Raw genomic sequence first — 25,543 nt, forward strand, 5'->3', positions numbered from 1 at the left:
CGTGAGGTTATTTGTGAAACAGACTGTTTAGAAGCTCTTTTCTTGGTAAACCAAAGAATGCTTAGTAAGGATATTCCGGAATGGGATTTGGCAAAGCATATTCAGGAGGTTATGAATTGGAATTGGAGAGTCTCTATTCTTTTAATTCAGAGGACTGCAAATAGTGTTGCAGATTGTATGGCTAAAGCAGCTGCTTCTGTCGCGGACATTCACTTGAATTGGAGCCAACCATGGAGTGAGCTTCAACATCTAATAGATTTAGATATGACCCTAGCCAATTAATTTGGTTTGGTCTCTTTTTTCTTTCTTTTCCTTTGATAGGCTATTCCCTTGAAGCTGCTTGCTTTCCTTTGATAAACTGTTGTAATAAATTTGGAGCTTAGTCAGAATTTAGAATTGTGAATATTTGAAGAAAACTCTCAAGTCTTATTATTACATTTTTCTCTATGTCTTGGACAATACAATCAACATAGACCCCTTTATTAAATCATTCACATTTAACATGTTACTCTTTTCTCTGAAATTATTTATTTATTCATTCTTGTTTTTGCATTGCTCTATGCATTTATGTATGTATGTATACATATGCAAAGGTTCTTGATTATTTATTTTTTGTCATCATCCTTTTAGTAAATTAGTTGGAGGGAGGAGGACTCACCATATGGAACTCTTTACCCAACAGAAGGTTCAAAGATACGAAGAATTCGTTGATCGTTGCTTGAAACCTGATCTTCAACGCGCTATCGATGAGCGGTATTCGTCTTATAGTTGTTGCTTTTGTTTGTTTTCTGGTTCAAATAGATGTGGATGTATACCTTATCGAATAATAATGTTGGTTTTCTGCAATTAGCATAAGCTCTATTAGGATATATATGATGCCATTGGATTTATTATGAGTTTGAAATCGAAAGAGTTACATAGTTTCATTCTTGTTGACATGGCATTGTTTAGGTATTGTGCTATTATATGATTTAGGATTAAGTTTGTAATTTCCTTGAAATGGATTTATAGATGCGGTTTACATGTGCATCCATAAGTATGAGTGTTTCTTGTCTGTTGCATGTGTTTCCACAGTTTTTCTTTACCTATTTCCTTTGTTCTCCTTTTTGCAGGGACAAGGTCTTTGAACAACAGAAAATTTTGTATCCTTTTTCAGTTTTATGTATTCTGGTGACGACCATATATTTTTATCATCCATGTCTTGTAAAATCCATGGTTACATCAAATCCCCCTATCAAGTGGATCATGTCATGCCAATAAGCTAATTTCGGGATTAGTTTGCAATTTGCATCCCAAGACTGCCTCTTTAAACTATCTTGTTCAAAAGAGAAAAAGAATATTTATGTATCTAATTATTTATATATATTCATGTGAAACTTGTTATATTACATACCATCTTTGAATTCAATGTTGCTCTTTATGAAGTTCCTTGTGTTATAAAGGGATTCACTTGAATTTTTGTTCTCAGTGCTGATTTGCGAAGAAACATTGAAAACCTAGAGAAGAATAGTGTTACCAGTCTAAGAACTCTGGTCAATCTTGGATCCGAGGTGTACTTGCAAGCAGAAGTGTAAGTCGTGATCATATCATATTTTCACTTTATTTCACTGCTGTTTTTCTTTTCTCAGAGTTGGTGACCAATTGCATTTTTCGATTCTTTAAATTACATATTTTCTTTATTTCTTTTGACTTTGTTCTTGGCATACATCTGTTTTATCATCAATCCTTATTATGAAGCATATGCTATGTGTTATAAAGATATATGTATCTACATTTGAGTCATTACTCATCACCATATTCTCATCAAAGATATATGCTACATGGTTCAACTTTCATATCTGTTTTATCTATCTTTCGTGAACCTACAACCTTGCAAACTAAGAGCATTTCTAAGTTGGTTTTATTTTAATTTCATTTTGGATTCCACAAAATGTCACATTAGCATTTGTCCGACTTGAGACTAAATATGAGAATTTTTCACTCGAATGTTTGGTTTTAATTAATCTAAAACTTTATATGAAGTGGCAAAATTAATTGTTTCTCCAGCAAAGTGAAACCGTCTCTCTAAAGTGAGACCGGTTTCATTTCATCAATTATCTTCAATGTAAAGTGAAATTTCGAACCATTTCACTTCATGTACACGTCAGATTTGAAACTCTAAAAGGCACTGCATTGGAGTTGCTCTAAGAGACCTATTCCCACATAGTCCACTCCTTTATCTTTTCACTTTTGCACCAATAAATATAGATCTTCATGTTCTCTCTTTAATCTGGTGAAATTCCCATTTTTAATCTATGTTAAATGTTGATGAAACTTTGCAGGCCCAAAACGCAACATATTTTTGTGGATGTAGGGTTGGAATTCCATGTTGAATTTACTTGGTTTGAAGCTTTGAACTACATACAGAAAAGGGAAGAAACAATAGCTAAGTAAGATATTTTCACTTAACATATTTTGTATAGCTAAAACATCAAGATCAATCTGCCTTATTATGCCTTTCCGGATTTGCTTTTGAAATTTTTAAGCAACAATATATGCCTTACTTAAATGGAGTGGTTTAAAGGACAATGGATTGGAACAAAATCTTTAGTAAGATTGTAGCCCAAGATCCTCATATTTTCTGTGCTGAACATCGTCTGCATCAATGACCACTAGAACTACTTGATTTTCCTTAGACATTGACATTAGTACTATGGCTTGGAGGTGTTGTAGATGATCATACTCAAGATTTAAGTGCATTTCTTATTTCAAGTATGCTGAGGGAATTTACTTATGACAAGTTTTGTGTGCCTTTTCTTTCTATCTTGCATGATTTTTGTACGTGGTTAGACTGAAAGGTCGCAGCTGATAATTGATCAGTGTATACAATTACTCTGGCTTGTAAGTTGGAATACTTGGTCACTTACCAAGTCCTCATTAAAAGAGTGATTAAAAAGGACATGGCTTATTTATTTCAGGCAAATAGATGAGTACAATCAGTCAATCGCATCAATTAAAGCTCAGATCAAGCTGGTATGTTTTGTTGAAGGTTTCCCTGTTTATTATTATTATTATTATTATTATTGGAGTTATGAGAACTTTTTCTTCCACTATTTCCACGTAGGTTCTCGAAGGGATTCGAGAATTACTACAACTTCCAGCTGAGAAATCATTACCAGAGCGGAATTTTTTATGCTTACTGAGTATAATTCCAGATCATTCATCTTTAGTCTCTTTTGAACAATTGTAAATTCCGGATCATTCATGTTTAGTCTCTTGCGAACAATTGTAAAGGAACAATGCAAGGCAATGATGTGATCATGTGAAACAGGACAAAGATTGTTATTTACCCCAAATATTGTCATTCTAATTGCATATATTATAATGATTAAAACATTGATTAAGAACCCAAAGGGGCAAGTCTGTTCATCTGTGATTCTCTTTAGTTGAAATGCTGATCTTAGTATCTCCCAACATTCTGCAGAATGATGCCGAAGTTCTTATACTTGTAAAATACATTTAGATAAAGGAACTTCGTTTAGTGGTGTGAATGGCCTACCTAAAGAGAGACAAAAGTATACCTTTCTAACCATACGAAACATTTTTTGACCCTCCAAAATGTGGGATCAAGAAAGGTCAAATTCAGGAAGTCTTTCTTGCTATTCTCTTTGACCTTAAATCAGAAGCCAAATGCCCAGCTGAAGGTGCATGGCCACTTAAGGACGCCTTTAGATCCATGTAGGATTGTGTTAATCTTGCCATAGCTCATGTAAACCTTTGTCGCATCCTAAGATACAACACAATGGTATCTTTTGATTCATGTAATCCACTCCATCTAATAAGAAGAGGCTTTAAGTAAATATTTGTTTTTGGAAGTTTTATAGTATGTTAGTTAGTTAGTATGAATCACCCTAGATTTTAGGCTCGGTTTAAGGGAAGTTTTTGAATTCAAGTAAACATTTTTAAACAATGTGTGAAGTGTGAACAATATGAATTAATAGAGTTAAAAGAGTAAATTAATCTTAAATTTAATTAATAGTATTAAATTAGGGTATAATATATTTTTATTTGATTGTTAGTTGTTCATATTGTTCAAGATGATCATTGTTTACCTAGTATTCTTCTTCTGAATTTTATCCACCATTATGAAATGTGTATCATGATATATGTGATTTTCATTGTTAGATTCAGCATCTCCTTCATTCTTCTTAAAAATATCATATTTTATTTCCATATTAATTTTTTTTTGCCTAAATTGAAATGTTGCATTAGCTATTAGTCACATAAGTTTAGTGTTTTTTTTAGCGAATTAGATGAGCAAAGTTTATTTTTTTTTGTAACTAAACAAAAAAGAAAGAAAAAAAATAGAGACAAAACCAAATTATTGGCTAGGTTAATATCTAAATCTATTAGATGTTGAACTTCATTCCATGGTTCACTCCAATTCGAGTGAATGTTCGCGACAGAAGCAGCTGATTTAGCCATACAATCTGCAACACTATTTACATTTCTCTGAATTAAAAGAATAGAGACTCTCCAATTCCAATTCATAACCTCCTGTATATGCTTTGCCAAATCCCATTCCGGAATATCTTTACCAAGCATTTTTTAGTTTTCCAAGAAAAGAGCTTTTATACAGTCTGTTTCACAAATAAGCTCACGAAATCCACTATCCTAAACAAGAAGTAAACCTCTCCAAATTGCATACAATTTAGCAAAAAGAACACTACACACTTCGACTTTTCTAGTGCAACCTTTCAACCAACATCCATCCGAATTGCGAATGATACAACCAAAACCAGCATAGGTGGAACCCAATGCAAACAAAGTGAAGGAGGAGACAAAGATTGATGCATAGCAAAAATAGTATGGAACTCCCTTACTGAACTACGAATCAAACTCACCACTTTACTAGCACTCCAAGAGTCATCTATATTAAATAAGTCATGATTCCTGCTTCTCCAAATCCACCAAATAGTTGAAAAGAAAAGAAAAACATCTCCACTCCTTGCACCTCTGTAGAGCCAATCACGTAAATCTGAATTATTTGAATACAGGCCTAAAAGGTTCCAGACCTCCTTGACACTAGGGCACTCCCGAAGACAATGAAGAATGGATTCAGAACCATTCTAACACCGATGACAGGTGCTAGATAAAGATAAGCCACGACCCAAATGAAACTCTGCCGTACGAATAACATTATGAAGAATGAGCCAAATCAAGATCTTGTACTTCTAAAAAATATGCAGTCGTCATAGTCACAACCAATTATCATGCTCATTCCAGTCAAACTTTCTTTTGACTAGCCAACTGTACCCACTCCTAATTGAGTAGAATCTAGAAGATGCCACATCCTACGATCAATCCGAACTCTCTCGAACATTCAAATCCGGATTATAAGCATTCAAACGCTGTTTGACATCTTCTTAAATGTTAGAGAATAGAGAGTATTTAGAGAATAGAGAGTATTTTTATATAAACAAATTTAGTATTTATATATCCCTAAACATATTTGGTATTTATATATCCTTAAATAGATTTGATTTTTATATAAATAAAAGTATTACTAGTTTTTCATATGAATGAAAGGTTTTTGATTCGACATTCATTCCTGATGTATTTTTTGTTTTAATAGTGGATTGAATTGACAATCTTATTTGACTGAATTAATAGAGTTATTTGTTTATGCTGTTCCTTATTCTCATATCTTACCTTATCCCGTTTATTGCTAGTGAAACAATTAATAGTTTAAGACCATTATATGATTACCTAATTCTTCAAGGAGGCCAAAGGGCAATTTTCTTTCTAAACTCTCATATGTATATGTGCAATTATATTTTTAAAAATTCTGTTAGCAGAAAGAAAGTGCATTTTTTAAGTGATGGTGCTTATGGGATCCACATCCTTTAGTAAATCTATCATAATAATATGAATTCAAATGATATGTATTATTTATTATTAATACAAAAGTTTATAAAAAATACTTTATATAATAAAATAATAGGTTATTGGATTTATTATTGCAGGATATTGATGGAAAAATTGAAAATGAATAACTGAAAAACATTTGTGTTTATCAGCGGATAAAAGTTAGATGAAAATGATATTATGTTAACTAATCGAATGGTATTATGTTACTAAACATAACGGTTAGATACTCAAAGTTCATGCTATTCATTTTTGAAAAGCATTCAATTAGATATGATAATATTGGATAAAAAATCAATTATCCTAATTCTATTATTTTCTTACTGTTCCTGTCTTGTAATCTGAGTCGAGGTATAACTCTATCTAATGCCGAGATATAACTCCTTCTTCCATGTGTATGGAGTTTTCTGTCCTAAGAGCACAGATGCCGAACTATACTTCAGCCGTCAAGGAACACCGGAGGAGGTTGGGACCTGCAAAGAGACTCCAACGCTCAAGTTAGTAAGAGTATAAGATGAATATCAAATGACTCAGAATGAATAGTGTTGTGTACCTAAGATTGGAGGTGGACGTATTTATAGAATTGTTGTAGTACTGATATCGTGGAGCTGTTATTTAGTGGGTCTAATTATGTGATAACTGCTCTTTAGTGAGCTTGTTTAGAGAGATTTGAGGAGAGATTCCTGTGCCATCTGGATTGGCACGTAGTTATATGATTGTATATGATAAGTTTGTTAGGAGAGCAAAACACGTCCTCTCCACGTACTCTGCACGTGTGTATTTAGTTTTAACCAGATTAATTCCAATTTATAGTCTTGAGCCGAATTATAACCAACGGACAGATCACTTAAAAAAAAGAATATAAGAAAAAGAAGTTATATCACGTTTGTTTTCTAAAAAAAAAAAACAGCTAAAAGAATCACAAATTTAATAATAATCTAAATTACAAATATTATTTTATATACTTAAGTTTGATTTGGTAAAATTTTTTAAAAAATATAAACTTTTTATTTTATATTTAGTAAATAATAAAAAAATCACGTGTTTATACTCAGTTTTTTTTTTGATAGTTTTAGAACTCACTTAAATCCCAAATAAAAAAGTGAGAGCAAGCTACAAACAACAAAAAATTTTTTTAAAAAATATATAAAGTAGAGTTTTAAAAATAATTTATACTTATCAAAATTAAAAAATCTAATATAATTTTTAAATTTAACTCTTATATTTGTGTCTATTATAATATTTATAAATTTTAAAAATCATTGTACTGAAAATAATTATCATTTGTATTTATTAAAAATTATTTTAAATTTAATTTACTAAATATAAATGTTACCATTTTTAAAAGATATATTTTAAAAATTACTTTAAAAAATAAAATTTTTACCAAATCAAATTTTAGTTTGTAATTTCGTTCTATTGTTTAAAGTTTAAACTTTATTACACAAATAGTTTTATTTAATATTTAACAACATGATTATTTAGATAAATTTGAATCATAGATACGCAAATCTTAGTATAATATCATATGACATGTGAATGCATCAAAACTATACAGGATGCCATGTGAACAATCTGTCGAGGACCAATAAGAGCATGAAGTCATTTTATTTTATTACAAAAATATTCAACACCTAACACATTTATTTAACTACTCAACACAGATCACAGTTAAGGCACTACCACAAACTACTACAACCAGTCAACCACCAGTCAACCCCTTGCTTTCCATCTGTTCCTTCAGATCTCATCACTTCTCTTCAGAAACATGGCTGCAGAAGCTGTTTTATCTTCCGTTCTTAGTGTTGTTTTCGACAGGATGTCCTCCCCTGAAGTTGTTAACTGGATCAAAGGGAAGAAGCTTACTCAGAACCTGATTGAAAGGTTGAAGACTAATCTCTATGCTGTTCAAGCCTTTCTCATCGATGCTGAGCAGAAGCAGATCAAGGAGAGACCTGTCAAGAACTGGCTTGATAGTCTCAAAGATGCCATGTATGTTGCTGATGACTTGCTCGATGAAGTCTTCACCAAAGCTGCCACTCAGAAGGAACCAGGTACCTTCCTCTCTCGTTTTCTCAATTTGCAAGATCGGGATGTAGCAAACAGGATGGAGGAAGTCATTGATAGGATAGAGTCTCTTGTGATTCAAAAAGACACTCTTGGTCTGAGAGAGATTCCTAAGGAGAACATGTCATGGAGGATCACTACATCTCTAGTTGAAACATCTGATGTATGTGGCAGGGAAGAAGACAAGGAGGCCATAGTAAAACTGTTGTTGGATGATGATGGTGATGATACAGGTGGTCATAGTGATGTATCTGTGATTCCCATTGTGGGCATGGGTGGGATAGGAAAGACTACTTTGGCGCAATTGGTTTACCAGGATGGCAAAGTAAAGGAGAATTTTGATTTTCAAGCTTGGATTTGTGTGTCAGAAGAGTTTGATGTTTTCAAGGTCACCAAGACTATAATCGAGGCAATAACTTCAAGTTTTTGCAGCTTGACGGATTTGAATTTGCTTCAGCATGATTTAAAAGAAAAGTTGTCAAGGAAAAAGTTCTTTGTTGTCTTGGACGATGTATGGAGTGAAAGTTGCGAAGATTGGGATAAGCTTCTAAAACCTTTTCAAAAAGGGGTTAAGGGAAGTAAAATTCTCATAACAACCAGAAGTAAAAGAGTGGCTTCTGTGGTGCAAACTGTTTCACCTTATGAACTGAGCTTATTGTCTGAGGAAAATTGTTGGTTAGTGTTTTCAAAACATGCACGTCTCTCAACTGTTTCTATGGAGAATCCGACCTTGAGAAAAGTCGGCAGAGATCTCGTAAAGAAGTGTGATGGATTGCCCTTGGCAGCTCAAGCCCTTGGAGGTTTATTGCGTGGAAATTCTGATATCAAGTATTGGAATCATTTATTGAAGAGTGAGATCTGGGAACTCTCCGATGATAAGATAAAGGTTGTTCCTGCGTTAAGAATCAGTTATTACTATCTTCCTTCATATTTAAAGGAGTGCTTTGTTTATTGTTCTTTGTATCCCAAAGACTATGAGTTTAGCAAAGATGAATTGATATTGCTATGGATGGCAGAGACTTTTTTGCAACCAGCAGGAAAAAAGACTCCAGAAGAAGTTGGTGATGAATATTTTGATGAACTGACTGCGAGATCATTTTTCCAACCTCATAAGATTCGTGAAAACAAGTTTGTGATGCATGATCTGGTGCATGACTTGGCAATGATATTTGCTGGAGAATTCTATTTCAGAGCTGAAGAGCTTGAGAACGCAGTTGAGGTTGATATTAAAACTCGCCGTTTGTCACATAATGCCAAAGGCAATTATCCAATCTCAAAACTTTTGGAAGTTTGTGACCGAGTAAAACATACAAGGACATTTCTTGAAATCAATTTGAATTTCCTGATTCCATTTAAGATGGAAAATGCACCTTGTATCTTGTTGTCAAAGTTGAAGTACCTGAGGGCTTTATCATTCAATGGCTTTCCTCTTGAGTCATTGCCTGATTCAATAGGCGAGTTGATTCATTTGCGTTACTTGGATTTGTGTTACACCCGCATCATGACATTGCCCGATACACTTTGCAACTTGTACAATTTACAAACATTGAAGCTGGTTGGATGTTGGAAACTAACAGCCCTTCCTGTTAGCACGAAAGATCTTACAAACTTGCGTTACCTTGATATTACCCAGACTCGTTTGCATGAGATGCCGGAAGGCATGAGCAAATTGACAAGTTTGCAGGTTTTAAGCCGCTATGTTGTTGGGAAGCGTGAAGGGAACAAGATTAATGAATTGGGAGCACTTGCAAATCTACACCAAACAATTTTCATTGACGAATTGGAGAATGTGGTCAATAGCAGCGAAGCTTTGGAGGCAAGAATGTTTGATAAGGATGGCATTGAATCTTTGATCTTGAAGTGGTCGCCAGATGAATATGAGAATACAGTTGATTCCCAAATTGAAAGAGATATACTTGAAAAGTTACGACCTCATAGTAATTTGAAACGACTAGAAATTTATTGTTACAGGGGTACAACATTTCCAGATTGGTTGGGACATTGTTCTTATCACAACATCACCCAAATAACACTGGGCAGTAATTTTTGGGGTCATTTCAGGAATTGTTGTATGCTTCCTTCACTTGGACAGTTGCCCTCTTTGAAGCACCTGGAAATTTCAATGTTTGAAAGGCTTGCTATTGTGGGGGCTGAGTTTTACCGCAATGATGAATCTTGTCTGGAGACTCCATTTCCAATGCTTGAAACTCTTACATTTGAGTCAATGCCTTGCTGGGAGGAATGGCGTTCATTGGAGTTCAATGCATTTCCTCGACTTAGGGAGCTTATCATAATGGATTGTCCCATGTTGAGAGGAGATTTGCCAAATCAACTACCATCTTTGCAATCACTTCAAATTGGGAATTGCAAGCAGCTCAGTTGTTGTGTTCCAAGAGCTCCTGCGATTACCTCTTTACGCGTAGAAGGAAACAATGAAGTGAGAATTGGGGAGCTACCTCCTTTGCTGGATAAGCTTTCAATTAATGGAAAGCATCAAGCGGAGTCGGTGATGGAGGCCATTGCGCACACCCAACTCACTTGCCTCACATCTTTATCCATCTCAGATTGTTCATCCCACGTATTGTTTCCAGTTAGTAGTATCCCCGCATCACTACAAAAGCTGAGGATATTGGATTGCAAAAAATTAGAATTCGAAATGGAAGGCCAACACCACTCATTGCATAAACTAATGATACAAAACAGCTGTGATTCGGTTACATCCTTCTCGCTGGATTCCTTTCCAAATCTTGTGCGTGTTAAAATCAGCAAGTGTAAAAAGATGGAGTATCTCGTGGTGTCACGCTCTCTTTCATGTCTCCGTTCTTTAGAAATAGAGAATTGTGGGAGTTTGAAATCCCTGCAGACGCTATGGATGGCATCACCTCAGCTAGAAGATCTCATATTACTTGGTTGCCCAGAGATTGATTTGTCGGCTACAGGGGATCCACACCGTAGCTTGAGAGATCTTACCATCAGCTGCTACGAGAAACAACTCAGCTGTGTAGCATCGCAATTTCATGGGCTTACTTATCTTTGTATTAAAGGTGAAAATGAGAGTGTGAAGTGTCTCCCAAAGGAAGGTTGGTTGCCTGCCACCCTTGAGTCTCTCAGACTGGAATTCATCACAAGTGTGAAGATGTTGGAATGCAAGGGACTTGCCCACCTCACCTCCCTCCAAGAATTAACTATGAATCATTGTTACAATTTGGAGAACATTGACGGAGAAAAGCTGCCTGCCTCTCTGTTACGACTCATCATCAATGGAGGCCGTTTGGGTAAACGGTGTGAGATGAAGGACCCGCAGGTTTGGCCCAAAATTTCCCACATCCCCGCCATTCAAGTTGATGGAAGATGGATTTGGTAATCCAACAACTTCAACAGGTAATTCTTTCTATCTCACACAACATTACTCTGTGTTGCCCAGTCACTAGTTTTTCATTCTTCATTGTTATTAATGTCTTGTATCATTCATACAGCTTTTCTATGGAAGCCAACAAGAGATAACTTGTGCAGTTACGATTTTGCTTTTCATGCATCAATAATATTCAATCATTGAAATACTCACAGGAATTCTCAGAAACAAGACAATCATAATAAAGTGGTACGGATGGCTGAAGTAATGATTTTTCTTTTATTTAAAAAGAAAAAATCATTTCATGAAAATTTGTATATTACCTGAGAAGGAATATCAACTTTATAATGTTGGAATAACTTTGATTACTCAATATGAAAATTTATATGTGGTGGTTGAAACTTTCTTGCAGAAAGCAACTGAGCAACCAGGGACAATCATGGACACAATCCAAGAGATTCAAGAGTGGCATGACACACTCATTGATATAGAGCGGAACCCCAATGAACTTCATCAACTGTTTTCTGGAACCTACCCTTTTCAAGATTGAGACTTTCATGTTCACGGTCTGGAAGGTTATATTTGTAGTGAAATAAGAGTGGCAAAAATTCACAAACGAAATAGTACAACACCAATGAACTGAAAAGTATAGGGAATTCAGAATGTTTAAATGGTTAAACAATGAAAAGGGAATGAACTAAGATGATGATGAAGACAATCTTTAAGAATGCCATCGTCTGTCCACTTGCATTCACTAACCTTTTCCATTAATTGACAGCAGATCCTTATTATTGGGGTTTAATTCATCAATACCCACTCTAATCTCTTTTGCATGCATGTATTTTGTTTTTTGGGATTTTAAAAATTTTCTTTACACGTATCACATGCTATAACTATTGTTGAATTACCTTGCTTGGAGTTTATATATTGGAGGAATGAGATCACTTGTTTTGCACCCTTAAACCTATGGTCTAATATTTTTTTTCTCTCCATTTTTTTGTGCATTGTTGTTTAAGAATTGCATGTTTTGTTAGAAAAATAACAAAAATTAGTCGATAATGCAGCAACAACTATGTTTATCCCACTTTATGATAAGTGAACAGTTGAATAGTAATACTAAAACCTTTGAGGATCAATAAAACCTGAAAGTTTCCACCTCAAACCATCAAAGAGAAGCAACTAAAAATAGGAATATATTACCAATGCATCAACCAACTGTTTAAACGTATTATTTACTCACTGAAAATACTATTCGCATCTCCTTTTATATATTATAATAGATAGATAGATAGATATTTCAAAATATAACATGTACAATACAAGTAGTGGAAATTGAGTTTTTTTTTTTTTGGGCATGATGTTCAAAATCACTAAGCTACGGTTTTATGTTGCAAAAATTCCATAAATATTATATCATATAGAAAACTATTTTTGATACTTTTATTTAATTTGTAATATTGATTAGAACTAATAACCTATAAATTAGAATGTTGCATTAGCTATTAGTTACATAAATTTAGGATAGGATCGGATGGAGAGTATTTTTACGGAGAAAGCTCGAGTATTTGAGCAATTACATTGTTCAAAACTCTATTAGCTGAAAGAAAGTGCAGTTTTTTAAATGAAGGTTCTTAGGAGTGTGTGGTTCAAGTATTACTTTGTTACAAAGATTTCATTCTTATGGGAATCAAATATACCCAAGAAAAAGGTGGAAATTGAAATAATGGTATTTTGATTCTTTGGAATCAAACTTATTTCAGAATATCTTTTCAAATTTTAAACAAAACATAAGCATATGATATTTCCATTTTAAAATTTTTAGAAATTATTTATAATTCTTCCGACCACACACACTCTTCTATACAAATTAGAATTTATTATTATTATTATTATTATTATTATTATTATTATACACAAACTAAATAAAATTGTACCAACCAATTATAACTCAAATAACATAGTCTCTTTATCTTTGTCTAAAAGTCTTGGGTTCGAATTTCACTTTTAATTTAAAAAAAAAATAGATAACATTGTGCTTATCCAATGCAAAGACACAGACACTAGAAGTGCGTTTGATTTAATTTTTATTTTTAGTGACCAAACTCACCCTAAAATTTAAGCAACGGAAATGTCGGAGATAGATGTACAATTACGAAGGTTCATGCTCCATATTCCATATATAATATCAAATACGATACGCAAATAATTAAATTGGACCAACATTCTATAATTGTAAATCATGTTGCATTTGTAATTGATGAGAAAGGTTATAGCCGCCAACAGCCATGGATCCGATGAGTTAATAATTATGGCTCCTTTATTTTGCTTCAAAATATTATATATTAAAAATTTTATATAATTGATTTTTGTTAATATAAATTAAGACATTTTTAATATTTTTAATAAAAAATATTATATATACATAAAAAAAATTAATTACAAAATTAAAAAATATATAATTTAATTTATTTTTTATATATATTTTATATTTTAATATCTATTTTATACTAGAATGATCGTATAAAATAAATGAATGCTTTTATGTCTCAAACAGAAAAAGAGCTTAAGGAATCCATCCTTTAGAATGCAATATAATTCTGAATCGAAAAGTCTAAGAGTAGCAACTTTATTAAATTTTGGCTAGCATGTAACCAATAAAAGAAAAGTGAACAATTATATGAAATCTCATACCAATCTCACACCATTAAAATATCATTGATGGCTACTTGATGACTACAAATCACAAAAGTTGCTGCCCCTAGCACTTCTCATTCTGAATTATGAATGCCGTCTAACTGTATTTTTACTGATAAAGGGCCAAAAAGTAATTCCTTATAAAATCACTTAATTAGCGAGTGTGCATGAATAATAAGTTCTAAAGTATACACAGTGTGATTCATTGGATATTTTGCTCTATTATTCTTTCCAAATTATAAAGAAAACGAAAAAAGATTGTAAATATATACAAAAACAAAAGGAAGAACAACAGTGAGAGTTGGTTACTAATGTTGTGTTATATACCAAGAATACAACAGAGAACAAATGGTGCCTAATGTGTCTGTGGATCCTTCAAGCTACATTTACAACAGAGAGCAAACATCATGGAGCATGATCATTGTTTGTGATTCCTATTCTTGAGGTTTCCTTGCTGAATATTTGATGATGAGCAAAGGTGCGGCGCTGAGTCTTTTCCTGGAAATTCTTATTGGGGCCACTGCCATTGTAGGGTCTCTGACTCTGAGGAGTAGCCTTTCTTGATTCCGATTGTGTCTGTGGATCCTGAAAGCATAAATTACAATTAGAAAAATTAAGGGTGTGTTTCGGTTTGCGTTTTTATTTTCTATTTTCATTTTCAGTTTCTCTTTTCAGGATCTTGTGAAAAAGAAAGAGGGAATAGGACAGAAAACAGAATTTTATTGTTCTAAGAACCAAAACAAATTTTATAAGGACTCAATTATCCGGAACCACATGGAGATTAAGCACAATATTGTTAACCAAACAAAGCTTGAGGAGAAAATGGGAAAGAAGATTATATTATTATTGCAAAGAGTTTAACATACCTTCTGTGTCTCCTTGTTTGATTCTTTCCTTTCCTTGTAAAAATCAGGTAGTGGCCTTGCTTTGAAGCAAAAGCTTTGGCGAAGTTTTCTGATCTCTGTCTCTGCTTTTTCCTGCAAAATGAGGAAATTGAATGATTTGGTGACTAAACTGAACTGAGGAACTAGATATTGTTCATAGTAACAGACACTTGGTATTAAATTTTACTTGTCAACCAACCTTGAGTTTTGTATGAAGTTGCACTTTTTGTGCCTCATTGGCATTGAACTTTTCTTCAAGTTTCTGAAATTGATTTAGATCAATAGAGAAAGGAAAGGCAAGTAATTTAGTAACTCAGTTAATTAATTCTCATTTTTATTTGTAGTAAGGTTTAATTAAAGCTCATAAACAACTAAATTTGATTGATGGCAGAACCTTCTTTCTTCTTGCAGCCCTTTCTTCTGTCCTCAAGCTGAAAGGTGAGGATATCATTGGGGATCTCATTTTATTTCTGCATTCAAGTAGAAACATTGTAAATACTAATGTAAAGAAGAGTTCACAAAAGCCATAAAACTTCTTTAAGCCAGAGATAGGTTATGTAAATTTGTGGTCCTTGAAACTAAAGATAGCATGTTTCAACTATTGACAAACTCTACATTATGTCTGGCATGGATAAAATTTGAACATAGAAACAATCCAAATCCATATAGCACAATGAAAAATCTTATAACACCTTCAATCAGAGTGGAAATGACTTAGGGTGTGTGTGGCAAACACGTTGGGGAGGAGAAAAGCCCGTTTGAGCTTCTTGAAAGTTTCACTTTGATGTTTGGCAATTTTTATCTTTGTAAACGCAGAATTGATTCTGCCTCTGAACCCAGGTTTAGGAGAAGCTCAAATTTGTAGCTTCTACGTTTCACGTTTCACGTTTCATGTTTAGGAGAAGCTAAAATATTTCTTTTTTACCAACCCTACCCTTCATTTTCTTCTATAAGAATGATACTAGTAACTATTATTTTCACAGTCATTCTTTGTAGTTCTTCCTACTTCTTCATAATTTTTTAGTTCCATTTTTTTTACAAATTTTATTTTTATTTGATTTTATTCATATGAATTTTATTTACGTTTTATGATATTTTTTTTGTTCATATGATATATGTTGTTGGTTTTATAGAATTTTTATTATTTTTTATCTGTATAATTTTTTTCTATTCTTTGATGTACTCTATTTTTGTTTTGTATTAATTTTTTATTTTTTATTTTGAATTTGTAAAATTTGTAATTGTAATTGTAATTATTATATACTACGTTTATTATTAAAATTTTGAATAATATAAATTATGATCCTATAAAAAAAGGACAAAATAAATAAAAAATTAATTATAAGTAACAATAGAGTCATATTTATAGTCTAAAATAATACTAAATTAAAGAGTATTGACGATACTAAAAAAAATTATAGAATATTTTTTTTTGTGTGACATTAAAAAATTTATAGTACTCTTTTTTATATTTTTATTTTTTATTGTATTTATTTTATTTATATGATAAATATTTTTTATATTGATGTCTATTTTAGTAATTTTTCATCTAAAAGTGATTTTGAGTAGTATAATCCAAACAACATTTATTTTACTATAATCAATTTTGATATAAAGATTACCAAACATAAATCACGTTAACCCAAACTAACTTATCATCAAAATCAATTTTACAAAATCAATTTTATGCAAACTCTGGTTTGCAAACTGTAATCCAAACACACACTTACTCTGTTGAGAGCAAGCGCCATTTAGAGCTGGCTGTATTTTTGCCTGTGCTTGATAAATCAAGAGGAGTTTTGTTCCTATGGTTTAACAAAACTCAAATGCACCTAATCAGGATATAAAAACAGTTTTACATCATAATTAACAACTTACTAGAATTAGATACCTTTTCTTTTCTGTTAATGGGGTCAATGCAGAATGCATCTGCATCTCCTTCTTATAAGCCTGCATTTAAAAAACAACACTTTAACATCATAGAAATATAGATTGTGAAAGACATGTCAAAGAATCTGACAAACCATAGTCGGTGTTCTTAGAGGAGTTAATGATGCATCCTTTGAAGCCTTTGAGGAACCAGCACTAGCCCTTGCACTTTCAAATTTCTTCATGACTGATGCAATCAATCTATTAAGTTCTCTAATCGGTGTAAAATTGACTGACTAGTAAGGAGTAGATCTTCTTTTATCAGCAGAGCTTAGTAATGAAGCATGCTTGTTGCTACTGCTAGTTGGGGTAGCAGCAATATTACAGTTATCTCTCTTTGAAGAAACAGTAGCTGCTGTTGGTTTGATTGGTGTAGAAGCAACTTTGGAGGTTGCATTGCTCTTTAGCAATTTGAAGGAAGAAACTGGTGGTTTCTTCTTGCTAACTGAAGGCAAAATTTCTTGATCATAGCTTGAACCCTGCTGAAATAATCAATATTAAATCAATGCTATGATCTTGATTCTTAAACAATCAAACCAAAGAGAGTAATATCAATAACCACCTTCAGTAATGGTGTCATAATTGGAGTTGTTTCAAGGATCTTTTCAGCATCTTCATTTTGGCTTTGCCGTTCAATCTTCATTGAATTCCCAACCAAAGGTTCTTCTTCCATCTTTGACACAGCTTCTTCTACCTTCTTCATATTATGTATCTAATTATTTATATGTTCGTGTGAAACTTGTTATATTACATACCATCTATGAATTCAATATTGCACTCTATAAAGTTCCTTGTGTTATAAAAGGATTCACTTGACTTTTTGTTCTCAGTGCTGATTTGCGAAGAAACATTGAAAACCCTAGAGAAGAATAGTGTTACCAGTCTAAGAACTCTGGTCAATCTTGGATCTGAGGTGTTGACTTTGTTATTGGCATACATGTGTTTTATCATCAATCCTTATTATGAAGCATATGTTATGTGTTATAAAGATATATGTATCTACTTTTTAGTCATTACTCATCACCATATTCTCATCAAAGATATATGCTACATGCTTCAACTTTCATATCTGCTTTATCTTTCTTTCCTGAACCTACAACATTGCAAACTAAGAGCATTTCTAAGTTGGTTTTATTTGCAGTCGACTGCAGGTGAAGTTGTTTCTGGATCGTTGACACGTGTTACTGTATAGTTTAAAAAAAATCGATTTATTTTATAGAAATGGTTTATTTAAAAAAATCGGTTTAAATAGATCAAATAACTACTTTTAAAATAATTTAAATTTTTTTCTGCGTGTTATTCCTAAATTCCTAACAGATGAATTTGATATGTTATTTTTCTTCATTCATATTGACCAATTTTTCTTTAAATTTATCTGAAACTTTTTTTTATTTAATTTTTGTCAAATATATGTATATAAATTGTTTGAAAAAGTAAAATTTAGTATTCTGAAAAAAAAACAAAATTCACGATTTTTTTTATAGGAATGACATAAATGATATCATCTGTTATTTTTGTGTGTCTCTATTTCTATTTTCTTGATTAGTTTTGTTTTGTTTCTCATAACTTACATTTTCAGTTACTTTTAAATTAAGTTGTAAAAATATGTTCAATTGCAAATTTATCGTTAAATTAAATTTTATGGTAATCAATCAATTAAATTTTATTTTACTAATAAACTATTTTCATGCAAATTATTGTTGATTTTTCAATATTATTCTATAAATAAATTATTTTTTTAAGATAATAAGACTATAATTTACTTGTCTAGAAATTATGATTTCACTGTCATGCACGTTTTTGTGTTTTTACTTATCAACTAGAATTTATTTTTTAATGAAATTAGAATTTATTTTCAATAAAACAAAAGTATCTAATCAAAATATTAATTTGGTCTCCTTAAATAATTGAACATAATATTATTAATTTTGTCTACAACAAAAAATTTTAATAAATTTTTTCAAAATAAAATTGATTCAAAAATAGAGAAAAAAAAAGAACTAACTAATGAAAATATTTATTTTGACATTGTCATCAAGAATAGGATAACCATAGAAAAAATTCAACCAAATAAAAAGGACCTAACTCATACAATTAAACTACCATCATATCATCACAATAAACTATAACATCACCAACTAAAGAGACATATAACACATATGAAAGAGATCATGCCAAAATTTCAACAATGCTCATGCTATCAACTAGTCTACGTTATACCATAATTACATTTTTATCTTCCATCACATAAAATTGCCATGAATTATCTTGGTATTTATGATTCTGAACATCAAAATAGTGTGATGACATAAATATGTACGTATTTATTAAATAATTTTCATCATTCACAGAGGAATGAATAAAAACATAAATTAAGAAATGCATTTAAAATAATAAATTTAATTAAGAAATATAAATAAAAGGAACATACCTAATTGAAAGTTTCATATTAGTTCTGAAAAATGAATTGAAAGAGAACGAATTTTACGTGTGAAACGAAGAAGAAAGGAATAAAAGTAACTGCTTCATCCAATTCAAACCGAATTTTTAAAATAAATCATTTATATAAAATAAACCGATTTTTTTTAAACCATATAGTAACACGTGTGAGCCATTTAGAAGCAACTTCACCTGCAGTCGACTGCAGGTGAATTTCTGTCTTATTTTAATTTCATTTTGGATCCCACAAAATGTCACATTAGTATTTGTCCCATAAAACTTTATATGAAGTGGCAAAATTTAATTGGTTCTCCAGCAAAGTGAAACCGTCTCTCTAAAGTGAGACCGGTTTCATTTCATCAATTATCTCCAATGTAAAGTGAAATTTCGAATCATTTCACTTCATATACATGTCAGATTTAAAACTCTAAAAAGCACTGCATTGGAGTTGCTCTAAGAAACCTCTCCCCACGTAGTCCACTCCTTTATCTTTTCACTTTTGCATCAATAAATATAGACCTTCATATTCTCTCTTTAATCTAGTGAAATTCCCATTTTTAATCTATGTTAAATGTTGATAAAACTTTGCAGGCCCAATACACAGCATATTTTTGTGGATGTATGGTTGGGATTCCATGTTGAATTTACTTGGTCTGAAGCTTTGAACTACATGCAGAAAAGGGAAGAAACGATAGCTAAGTAAGATATTTTCACTTAACATATTTTGTATAGCTAAAACATCAAAGATCAATCTGCCTTATTATGCCTTTCCGGGTTTGCTTTTGAAATTTTAAGCAACGTTATATGCCTTACTTAAATGGAGTGATTTAAAGGACAATGGATTGGAACAAAATCTTTAGTAAAATTGTAGCCCAAGATCCTCGTGTTTTCTGTGCTGAACATCGTCTGCATTAATGATCACCATGAGTGTTTTATTATACATATCAAATTAAGTGATAAACATGAACTGAACTACGTGATTTTCCTTAGACATTGATATTAGTACTATGGCTTGGAGGTGTCGTAGATGATCATATTCAAGATTTAAGTGCAGTTCTTATTTCAAGTATGCTGAGGGAATTTACTTATGACAAATTTTGTGTGCCTTTTCTTTCTATCTTGCATGATTTTCATACATGGTTAAACTGAAAGGTCGCAGCTGATAATTGATCAGTGTATAGAATTACTATTTACTCTGGCTTGTAAGTTGGAATATTTGGTCACTTACCAAGTCCTCGTTAAAAGAGTGATTAAAAAGGCTAGAGTAGCAAAATAAAGAAAATATAGCCTGAGCATTTTGAGCATTGTGGTGTTATAAAAGGATGGTATCTAATCAGCGGGTGGTTCAAAATTTTGAAACTATGTCACGTCATTTTGGCCTGGGAACAATTATATATGTATGCACTATGCAGATATACTTGTGACTGTTAGTTATGTAATTGATTCTGTGAAGATTTTAACTTGTTTGTTCTACTTTGGCAATCAATTGTGAAAAATCTTTGCCCTTTTATTCTCTTTTCTTTTTGTCTAGACGGGGCAATGAGTTCCTCTTATTTGCTTTTCCATTTGAAGTCTAAAAATAATGCTAATTGGTTTTAACAATAATGTTGCAAATTCAAATTTAGGACATGGCTTATTTATTTCAGGCAAATAGATGAGTACAATCAGTCAATTGCATCCATTAAAGCGCAGATCAAGCTGGTATGTTTTGTTTAAGGTTTCCCTGTTTATTATTATTATTATTATTATTATTATTATTAAAGATCCCTGGTCTCCTAGTCTCTATTCGTTCTGGCCATTCTTCCCACTAAAGGGATGGTACTTGTCCCGTTATATTCTGTGAAGTATCGGCAATGTTGGCTTGTGTTGTAGGGCATAATAGTTTCAGACTTGAGCCAGAGTTGAATTTACTTTGATTAGCAAAGTTGTAATTCTATCCAAATATTGTTGATTTTACTTGCTTTATTTGGAGTTACGAGAACTTTTTCTTCCACTATTTCAACGTAGGTTCTCGAAGGAATTCGAGAATTACTACAACTTCCAGCTGAGAAATCATTACCAGAGCGGAATTTTTTATGCTTACTGAGTATAATTCCAGATCATTCATCTTTAGTCTCTTTTGAACAATTGTAAATTCGGGATCATTCATGTTTAGTCTCTTGTGAACAATTGTAAAGGAACAATGCAAGGCAATGATGTGATCATGTGAAACAGGACAAAGATTGTTATTTATCCAGTATGAAAAGTTGCATCTTTGTCTTATTTACCCCAAATATTGTCATTCTAATTTCATATAGGGAAAGTACGAGAAGCCAATGGAATATTTGTACAATGTGTACAATGGAGATTTAGGGAGTATTAGAGATATAACTATTAGTGTTACTTTTTTCCATTAGTTGAAGCTGATATCATGATATGGTATTAGAGCTCTAGATCCGAAAGGTCAAAAATTCGATCCTTGGTGAACCCAAAATAACGGGATCCCATTTCATATATTATAATGATTAAACACGAAACGAAAACGTTGATTAAGAACCCAAAGGAATGATGCCGAAGTTCTTATACTTCTAAAATACATTTAGATAAAGGAACTTCGTTTAGTGGTGTGAATGGCCTACCTAAGGAGAGACAAAAGTATACCTTTCTTACCATACAAAACGTTTTTTGACCCTCCAAATTGTGGGATCAAGAAAGGTCAAATTCAAAAAGTCTTTCTTGCTATTCTCTTTTACCTTAAATCAGAAGCCAGATGCCCGGACGAAGGTGCATGGCCATGTAAGGACGCCTTTAGATCTATGTAGGATTGTATTAATCTTGCGATAGTCCAAGTAAAACTTTGTCACATCCTAAGATACAACACAATGATATTTTTTATTCATGTAATTGGCTCCATTTAATAATCATCTAAATTTAATGAAAGCCAAAAGAATCACAAATTTAATAATCATCTAAATTATAAATATCTACTTAATATACTAAAACTAGGTTTTTCCTCAGCTGCTAAAGGTGATGTGTCGATCTCTCATGCCTCCGTTTTCCCTCCAAAACGAATAAAAAATTTTTTCTATTCTAAATTATTTTATTGTAATTATATTATAATTAATACTAAATGAATAATATATAATTATACTAATTTAGCAACATATCTTCATTATAATTATATTAAATCAATATTTAATGCACTATTAAACTATTTATCAATTATCAATTAAAAATACTTTTAATAATTTTAATGATAATAATAATATCAATAATAGTAATAATAATAATAATAAATCTTTGTTACTCGATTCACGTATATCAAATAATTTTTCTAAATTATTTTATAAGAAATATCTTTAATATAATTATATTGTAATTAATATTTAATGAATAATATATAATTATACTAATTTAGAAACATATCTTCATTATAATTGTATCAAATCAAAATTTAATGCACTGTTAAACTACTTATCAATTATCAATTAAAAATACTTTTATTCATTTTAATGATAATAATAATATCAGTAATAATACTAATAATAAAAAATATTGGTTACCCGTGATATGATGAAATTAATATATAATTATACTAATTTAGGAACATATATTCAATATAATTGTATCAAATCAATATTTAATGCATTATTAAAAAATTACCTTAATAATAGGTAATTTACATATTTATTTTTGTTTTACTAAAGTCTATATATAGTGTTTTCCTGTGGTACATGAATCTAAATTTGAGAGTCAATTCATAATTTTATATTTAGTGTTTTTTCATTTTCACTACTTCATAAAATAAGAATGTATTCTTCGTTTTTTATTGAAGTTGATCCTTTTAAGGTATAATTTATAATTTTTTATAATATTTTTCATGTACTCATTCTATTATATTATTCTTTTAATAATTTTTTATTTGTTGTTACTCTAAGTTATTCTTATCGTCTAATGTTCCAGTTCGATTGTCTTTTGCCACAATCATTTATAATGCATCACATCCATGAAATACCTCATCGAGTTGTCTTCACTGAGACTGGGTTTTTTCCCGACTAATGAAAGTGAGGTGTCACTTTCTCGTGAACCCATTTTCCCTCCAAAATGAATGCATTTAATGAATAATGCATAATTATACTAATTTAGGAAAATATCTTTATTTTAATTATATAAAATTAATATTTAATTTATTATTAAACTACTTATCAATTATTAATTAGAAATATTTTTTATTATTTTAATAAATAATACATAATTATACTAATTTAAGAAAATATCTTTATTATAATTATATAAAATCAATATTTAATGCATCATTAAACTAATTATCAATCAAAAATATTTTTAAATATTTTAATTATATTCATTTTAATTATATTCATATCCTTCTAATTCTTATTCATTATCCAATGATTTTATTAGTGGCAAGTTGTTAACCCATTTATATTGATAATAATAATAATTTTATTAGGATAAATATCAAATTCTATTCCTAATATAAAAATATAAAATTTGATTCCTTCCATTTTTATTTTACCACTATAAAAGACCATGTATGCTAGAAGAAAATATCATTCGTTTACCAATTACTCTTTCATTTGATAGCTTTTACAATAATTTTTTTTCTTCCTATGAGGCATCGTTGCAAGAAGACAACTATCGTGGATACAAACTACCACACTCTCCAACTTTCGTGGTTATCATTCGGAGCTCTATAAGATATGTTATCTATGAAGTATTTATAGACCATGGTGTTATCATGTATGTATAAATAAAAACTGTTTTGTATTTAAATTTAAGTCATTTATCTGTTTGTGATATATTGTAGTGTGAAATTACTTTCAATATGTGTTATGTAATGATATTATGTTCTAATTTAAGCTTTTACTTTAGAACTGTATTATGATTTTATCTCATCATTTTTTTCTTAGATATCAAGTTGACGTATTTTTATTTATTATTATTATTATTGAAACGAATGTGATATGAAATGTACCAAAAAATTCTCACATTTAATTTATTTTATTGTAGTCTTCTATCTATTCTATTTATTTTTATTTTCTTCTTATTCATTTTTTTTCAAATGTTATGTAATCTATCATAATTTATACCAATCTACTTCTATTTAATATACTAAAATTGTGTTTTTCTCCAACTAATGAAAGTGAGGTGTCACTTTCTCGTGAACCCATTTTTCTTCCAAAATGATTGCACTATTTCTCTCTTTTAAATTTATTTTTAAAAATTATCTTTAATTGATATAATTATATTATAATTAGTATGTAATGAATGATACATAATTATACTAATTTAATATAATCTCTTTATTATAATTATACTAATCTCTTTTAAATTTATTTCAGAAAATTATCTTAATTATAATTATATAACAATATTATACTTAGCATTTAATGAATAATTCATAATTATATTAATTTAGAAAAATATCTCTATTATAATTATATAAAATCAATAATTAATGCATTATTAACCTAATTATCAATCAAAAATATTTTTAACTATTTTAATTATATTGATTTTAATTATATTAATATAATTCTATTTTTTATTCATTATCCTAAAATTTTATTAGTGACAAGTTATTATTTTAATGGTGACCTATATTATTATTATTATTATTATTATTATTATTATTATTATTATTATTATTATAAATAATAATAATAATAATAATAATAATAATAATAATAATAATAATAATAATAATAATAATAAGATAGAAAATTATATTTTAGAGAAATATAAATTGATTATTAATAATTGATTATTAATAATAATGATAATTATAGGATTAATTTTTAGTAATTATTAAATATATTTAATATAAATAACCAAGTTTAATTAATTAACAAATGAAAGAAAATATTATTGCACGATTGTAGAAGCAACAATAAATATATATATATATATATTAATAACCAATTTAATATTAATAACGATAATTATCGTTATTATTCAATAATAATAATAATAATCTTTTTTTTATTAAAACACTCATCTAATTGAATTAATATAAATATTTAATGAAAATAAAGGATGGATTTTTTTGGTAAATTTATTAGTTGCTCAACCGATTCATCTTATTTATTGTGATTGAGATTGATATATAATCATAAAGATTTTTTTTCTCCGTTAATTTTAGTAAAGAAATCCATGACGTAAAATAAAATAAAATAAAGTCAGTATCTACTTTTTTCTCAATATTTTTTATATTTACGGTAAATATTAAATGTAAAAAAAATAATATTAATTATTATCACTTTTATTTATT

General features: G+C 30.4%; 3 protein-coding genes across 6 annotated transcripts; 2 read left to right on the forward strand and 1 right to left on the reverse strand.

Annotated features, from left to right (window-relative positions):
• The first annotated feature begins 320 nt into the window (after nucleotides 1–320).
• LOC112716752 (uncharacterized) lies at nucleotides 321–3,392 on the forward strand. 2 transcript variants are annotated; one of them, XR_003160462.3, is made up of 6 exons: nucleotides 321–753; nucleotides 1,113–1,570; nucleotides 2,322–2,429; nucleotides 2,830–2,880; nucleotides 2,958–3,012; nucleotides 3,104–3,193. XR_003160462.3 is itself a non-coding variant. In XM_025768739.3 (6 exons), exons 1-6 carry the CDS (start codon nucleotides 662–664, stop codon nucleotides 3,227–3,229), a joined length of 513 nt encoding a protein of 170 aa, XP_025624524.1. In that variant the 5' UTR covers nucleotides 321–661; the 3' UTR covers nucleotides 3,230–3,392. The 2 variants fall into 2 exon arrangements, 1 of the variants encoding a protein (XP_025624524.1); XM_025768739.3 differs by lacking the exon at nucleotides 2,830–2,880 and having other exon boundaries at nucleotides 1,113–1,142; nucleotides 1,469–1,570; nucleotides 3,104–3,392.
• Nucleotides 3,393–7,458: 4,066 nt separating this feature from the next.
• LOC112716751 (putative disease resistance RPP13-like protein 1) lies at nucleotides 7,459–12,136 on the forward strand. 3 transcript variants are annotated; one of them, XR_003160460.3, is made up of 3 exons: nucleotides 7,460–11,355; nucleotides 11,451–11,575; nucleotides 11,739–12,136. XR_003160460.3 is itself a non-coding variant. In XM_025768738.3 (2 exons), exon 1 carries the CDS (start codon nucleotides 7,676–7,678, stop codon nucleotides 11,336–11,338), a length of 3,663 nt encoding a protein of 1,220 aa, XP_025624523.2. In that variant the 5' UTR covers nucleotides 7,459–7,675; the 3' UTR covers nucleotides 11,339–11,355; nucleotides 11,739–12,136. The 3 variants fall into 3 exon arrangements, 1 of the variants encoding a protein (XP_025624523.2); XR_011866953.1 differs by having other exon boundaries at nucleotides 7,503–11,355; nucleotides 11,542–11,575; XM_025768738.3 differs by lacking the exon at nucleotides 11,451–11,575 and having other exon boundaries at nucleotides 7,459–11,355.
• Nucleotides 12,137–14,425: 2,289 nt separating this feature from the next.
• LOC140172965 (protein WVD2-like 7) lies at nucleotides 14,426–16,902 on the reverse strand. The gene is made up of 6 exons (XM_072204330.1): nucleotides 16,796–16,902; nucleotides 16,635–16,709; nucleotides 15,299–15,374; nucleotides 15,104–15,166; nucleotides 14,887–14,997; nucleotides 14,426–14,605 (listed from the first exon to the last, which is right to left on the reverse strand). Exons 1-6 carry the CDS (start codon nucleotides 16,858–16,860, stop codon nucleotides 14,426–14,428), a joined length of 570 nt encoding a protein of 189 aa, XP_072060431.1. The 5' UTR covers nucleotides 16,861–16,902.
• Between the last annotated feature and the right edge of the window lie 8,641 nt (nucleotides 16,903–25,543).

Source organism: Arachis hypogaea, chromosome 10, assembly GCF_003086295.3.
Source record: "Arachis hypogaea cultivar Tifrunner chromosome 10, arahy.Tifrunner.gnm2.J5K5, whole genome shotgun sequence".
Taxonomy (NCBI): Eukaryota; Viridiplantae; Streptophyta; class Magnoliopsida; order Fabales; family Fabaceae; genus Arachis; species Arachis hypogaea.